At 34.1% G+C, this 6,314-nt stretch overlaps 1 protein-coding gene across 1 annotated transcript in view; it reads right to left on the bottom strand.

Annotated features, from left to right (window-relative positions):
- Window positions 1–678: 678 nt before the first annotated feature.
- AP3B1 (adaptor related protein complex 3 subunit beta 1) overlaps window positions 679–6,314 on the bottom strand; it is a 353,422-nt gene continuing 347,786 nt past the window's right edge. Inside the window, exon 27 of the mRNA XM_077138668.1 lies at window positions 679–1,390. Coding sequence (XP_076994783.1) covers window positions 1,237–1,390 — 154 coding nt within the window. The 3' untranslated portion in view covers window positions 679–1,236. The remainder of the gene's footprint in view (window positions 1,391–6,314) is intronic.

The raw sequence follows: 6,314 nt of genomic DNA, 5'->3' as shown, positions 1-6,314 counted from the left end.
CCGGCCCGTTCTTCAATATTTTAATCGATGTATGTTCTTTTCCTTTTTTTTTTTTTAAATAAAAGAACATTATTTATGTGGCTTTATACAAGGGCAATTGACTAGCATAATTTCAACTGGTTCTAAAAAGGTATGAAAATATTAGGAAAGAAATTTTCTGATTGAGAACAATCTTAATAAAAACTATAACTTGCTGAAGTTAGCAAATAAAATAAAAGTCCTCTAGGGACAAATGGGAATATACTGATCATATAACTAGTTTTAAAATTTCTACAATTAGGTTTATACTAGTTAGTTGTCAAAGGAATTTCATTCACCAAAGGTTGGCGTCAAGATTTGTAAAAGAACAATGAGATTCAAAGAATTTATTCAGCACGCGTAATAGGCCTTGTGATTAGATTTCTATTAATAGGTCAAAATTGCAAGGAAAAGATGTTTAATTTTGCAGTAAGAAGTTTTTGTTTGTGTTATTAAACATAATAGCTTTTTTTCCCCCTTGGAGTTAACTACCCTATAACACAATTAGAAATTTGCTTAATTGTGTTTTAGGGTAGTTTTACTTTCACTAACTAAACTGTGTTGCTTCTCTGTATAATACTCAAAATATTTTAGAATAAAAAAGCCTCAGCATAGAACTCCTGGATCGTAAATAGTTCCTGTTAAGAATGCAAAGGCGAATGTGACTCATATGCTAGTTTATTTATCTTATGATTCAGAGAGAATTTCATGATGACAATTGTCAATAATCAATTACAGTACCAGGCGATTCATAGAACAAAATTTTGCAGAATCCTTGTTTTTGCGCTTAATTCTAAAAAGTATGCTGTCCCATTTTCACATATAAAGGTGAGAGGCCATTCAGACTTTCTTTACTACCGAAAGGAAGGTGATTTCCCATGAACTTTACATATCCAATCCATGTCCATCGTTGTTGAAAAAGAGAAGGCAGATGAGAAGGCCAAAGGAAGTAGCAGGACAGAGAAAATGCCACAAAGATTCAAGAGTTGAGGTAACTGACAGTAAAATATATGTTCTTTGGTTAGCAAAGCGAAAGGGGAAAGTATTGCATACATGATAGATACACACTAGCATCCTAAAGCAGGAGACAAGAATGTCAAGAGTGTATTCTTCCCCCACTGCCAGATGGAAGGGCTATTATTATAAATGAAAGGCGGCAGTACTGGATGCCAGGCGCTTTTGTTGTGTGCCAGATTCTGAAGTCCAGATGTAAGCAGGTTACCCCTGGGACAGGACAGGCTTCAGCTCCCGCAGCAGAACAGAACCAATCACAGTTTTCTCAGTGTTTATGATGAGCTGTGCTGTAGAGCCTTCCTTCAGTTCCACTGTGACTAGCATCAGCGACCCACTGTGCACCGTTTTAGCTGCAAACCTGGAATAAAAAAAATAGCCTTTTATCATGGGGTGGGGGTGGAAAGAGATAGCATACATTCAAATAGGTTTAAAATAACTTTTTTTCCTCAAATGAAATAATTTATTATAGATTCCTACTGCCAAAAACCTAAAGCCCAAGCCAAGCATTCTTCTGAAATCTTTAAACTGCCCAGCACCATACCTCCCACAAGCAGGCAATTTTAGTGCATCTTTAAAACAGAACAAGAAAAAGAAATCTATTTTACTTACTAGTTTGAACAAGAGATGCACAGGAATAACTCCCCATTATGAAATATTTAATAGTCATTCATTTGATATTTAACATTTCACCATGCACAGGGCCACTTAAACCACTATATTTTTATTTTTCAAACATGTTAAGAAAAGGTACCTTTCTCAAAGAGCTTGATATTTTAATTCCTCATATCTGAAAATGATTATGCAAGATGTAAGATAATTTTATGTACTTTATAAAACTTTTATTATGTTTCAATGAATTTGCTCATGTTAAAACATTCAACTTCAATCTCTAATGTTGATGATGACAATGTAATGGAATCACCATAGCCAAGTGCAACATTACATGTCTCTCTCTCTCTCTCTGTCTCTTATTTAATGTTCAGAACATTAGACCCTTCTTTTTGTTTTAGGATGTAACAAAGGAAACTTGGGGTCTAATGTTCCATTACTAAATTCCAAGACATGAAGAACCAACTAATTACATGGAATTAAAAGCAAAACTAGCCTTTTAAGCACTGCAATTGACTGAAAAGCCGTTGGAGGCACAATGAGCTTCTGTCAATCCTGCTAATTCATTCTGCATGCACAGTCGAGCCCCAGCGATGTGAAGGAGGAGGACGGTAACCTTTTAGGCTTTCATTTCCCACATGGAGCATGTCCCACACATTTTTTGGGGAAGGGGTCTGGCTGCAGGGATGACTGGAGAAAAACAAAGTTGCTGCACAGGAGCTTTTGAAAACACTAACAAGTGTAGAGCAGGTCTGTGACCTGCTGTGACCCCACTTTGCAGGGCCAATCCCCTTTCCCCTTTCTGCATGACACGTGTCTGAATCTGAGCCATCTGCCTCAATTTGCGCAACATCTTCAGCCACAATGGCACCCAGTTAGCCCTGACAACAGCTCACAATACATAAAAATAAAACTGCCTGCTGACAGCATGCTGTGGACTATTCAAGAGCAAACCAACTGGTCAGTGTCTCATGTCTGACAATTAGCATGGGCCTTGCACAGAGCCCACTGAGTCCTCAGGGATCTGTTTAATTACCATCAACATAAAAGAGGGAGTTTATCGGGAGACACTCAAAAAAACTTCACTCCCGACTTAATTAAAATATTAGCCACTTAAGCAGGAAGCAGATTCCCTTTAAATGAAAAGTAATTTCTTTTTTGAGTTTTCAAAAAAAATGACATCGAGATCTTAAAAATACATTAGCTTCCTTTTTTTTTGAAACCTAACAATCTATTTTTGGCTTAAATAGAATAATGAAATCAGTTTTCCAACAATTAGGATAATGCATCAAAACCAAAACAAATATGTTAATGTTACTATATTGAAAATATTACCAACACTTTTAAGTTGTTTTAAATGTTAGTTAATGGGCTGTTGACAAAGCATGTCAGAAACTTTCCAGTCGTTTGTCTATGTATTGGTAAGCTATTCTCTACAAACATGCTGAAGACTTGTCAAAGAATCAGAACAGTTTTCCTACTGAGAGAAGCAAATTAAAGTAACTGGTTTAGGAATATAAATTATACTAATGTTTTAAAAGAGCTTTTATAACCCTCTTAACTAACAAACATATCAATCCGCTTTTCAGATTTACAAGAGATTAGGAACTGGGCACCTCAATTTCATTATTAAGAGAACACAAAGAGCATCAGTTTCAAAATGACCTCTGTTTTATACTGCCCCTTATACGTTTATGCTTTACTTTAGTCTAAAGTTTTGAAGTTCTGCATCACAGGGGAGTCCTTTTTCTATAAGCCACGCCACCAAATGATACTTGGTGTCTCTATTATCTTTTCATTTATGCAACTTTTCCCACAGATTTGGTCATTCCAACTGTAATTCATTCAACAAATATTTCAACAAATGTCCCCAGTTCTGATAGGGTTATAATTATGTAAACAATAGTCTTATTAGTCTCTTTATTTACTTAACACTTGTGCCTTGGGACCATAAAGAAGGAGATTATGTCTGAATAGGAGCACAAAAGCACTGTTGTTTGAATTTCAGGGTTGCATAGCTGGAAGGCACGTTTTACCTCTTTTCTATGAGAAATTTAGAGCCAATGTTATAGCACTACATATTCAGCAGAGACAAATGCCAATTTTGATTGTCAGGATGTTTACAGAGATTAAAATTAGTTTCTTGTACATGTTTTCAAAATCCCTATTACCACAAAATTCATGATACTGTAAAGAATAGAAGAAAAGAGGCATTTGCTTCCACTACAGTGGAAATAAGCTAAGCAAATTATCCTAGCAATAAAATCTGTTAACTGGTGTAAAACCTACTGCCTTTTAACTAGGTCTCTATCTTCTATTGGGCGCAAATGGCAGAAGCAATGTTTTAAAGCAGAAGACTAGAAGATCAGATGTTCTGACATTCTCATCTCACAGTTCAAAAAGGATATATTTAATTGGAACACAGCATGATAACAATTGGTTTGTTTTGGTCCATGGAAAGCAAAAGCCACCTCTCCCCTAGTTTATTAATTATTTAATTCCCAAACAGGCTGTACTTTCACATACATTTAAATGATACTTATGGAACGAATTTTGGTTAATCAGTGATAAATAGGTAGCATTTGAATATAAGAAACACTGATTATAAAGACAGCTTGGGTCAAATACTTATATACAAAATATAATGCACATCAGAACCTACGTACCTGGCCTCAGACTAAGATCCCAATGTGACAGATTCTCAGAAGGCATCTGGAGTTTTTGATCACTACAATGATTATGCCAGCTACCATTAATTAAGTACTTACTGTGTGTTTGGCAGTGGTTACTATGCATTTCATTTGCAACATCTTATTTGATTCTATGAGCCAGGTAGTATAATTATCCCATTTTACAGATGAGGGAACTGTGGCCCATAGAAGCTAAGGAACTTGTTCGGGGTCATAAAGCTAGTGGATAGTTGAGAAGGAATTTGAAATTAAGTATTCTGATTTCAGATCACACACGTTCTCTTAATATATGCAAAAAATGCATGATTGACATTTGTTTTTAACAGTCAACCCATAAATTGAGGTTTTTCCTATTAACCTAATAGGCATATAATCTATTATCAGTCAAAAAATTTTAAAATGGAAGATTTTTCCCTTCAAAAATACTGTAACTGATTTCTGTAGTATTCTGTAATTCAAAGAATCTCGACTTGATGCTTTGTCATAACATACTTTTAATTTCTGCCTTTAAATTTTTTTTAAATTTTAAATTAGCCCCCCAACCCCACTCAAAACAGACACCAGCAATGAAGAATACAAAACATTCCTGAATGGAGCTGTAATACAGGAGACACTACTGGGAGACCAATCAGCCTTGAAAACTAGTAACACCACAAATAAGAACAAATAAGTGGATGACAGTTAAAAATGTATTGCCTATGTATGATGGTTCCATGTTATTAAAAGGATACCATCTAGGTATTTTTCATAATCTTTCATTTCATTCTACTGCAAGCACTGGCTGTTTGTAATCACCAACTGAGAAGGTAAAACGGGATATATCTGTATTTTATTTTATTAAATGTCTTTTTGTATAGTATCTCTGGTAAATGACATTTAATTCTTGAAGCCTGTAAGAATACTTAATATTTAAGAAAAAGACAAAATAAGCTGTTGCCAAACCTCAAAGAAAGTGTGTATTACTCTTCTAAAAAAGTTATTTTGTTTATTGACAGGATTATGAAAACAGGTTAAACAACAAATCTGAACAAATATATTATCTATAATATATTAATTTATTTTCTCCTACATTTAAATCACACTTGTTTTTAGATTTGTGAAAACTTGGTATGGACCATAAATGCTTTTTGTTAGAAGGCAAACAATTCCTGTAACTCAATTGTTCTAACAACTAAAAGGTTAACAGTACAACATGAATTAAAAAATATTTATCTGAGAGGCTGCATCAATCTACAGGGCTTTTACAAACCTAATTTTTTTTAAACACAGAATCAGATTTGCTACACTTAATGCAATAGCTCTAAGACATGCTTTTTCTTCTCTTGGATAATCTTCCTGGTTTCTGATTTTTCTATTCTGAGTTCAATTTTCTCATGTTTTCTGTTCTGCTGGTTACCAGAAGCTGTGACAATGGCCCACTCAAGCTAAAACTTTTTTCCCTACTCTGTACATGAAGCCTTCAATTACTGCCTGGTGAAGCAGACAGAATCCTATTAGCAAGAAAGACGATCACAAGATGCAGTGCCCTGCCCTAGCTGTATAAAAATAATTAGTCCAAAGTTGACAAATGTGTAATGAAGTTGCACAATGATTATATGTAAGAAATACTGGCTTAAATAAGCTTCCTAAAATCAAATATCAAAGAACAGTGATTATTCTCTTAAAAATGTAAATCTGTAAATCCTTATTATCTTACATTAATATAGAACATTTTAAACAGGCAGAGGATTTTAAGTATGTAAAAAATTCTGTTCTGTTGACTGTAAAATTATACTATTACGTTATTAAATTAATATTGAGGGAAAATATTTAAATACGATTCAAGTTTATAGAATTCATTCAAAGAAACATATTTTTCTGTATTATATTTCAAAAATTATCCCACAGTTTTCAGGTATTTTTAAATTCTGTGAGAAGAGTTATACCAACAAAAATAGGCTATCATCATAATTGAAGACTCTCCATGTTTTATTCTCATTTTTA

Source organism: Tamandua tetradactyla, chromosome 21 (assembly GCF_023851605.1).
Source record: "Tamandua tetradactyla isolate mTamTet1 chromosome 21, mTamTet1.pri, whole genome shotgun sequence".
NCBI lineage: Eukaryota > Metazoa > Chordata > Mammalia > Pilosa > Myrmecophagidae > Tamandua > Tamandua tetradactyla.
Note: the sequence above shows the minus strand (reverse complement) of the source record. Positions and strands in the feature narration are given on the sequence as shown.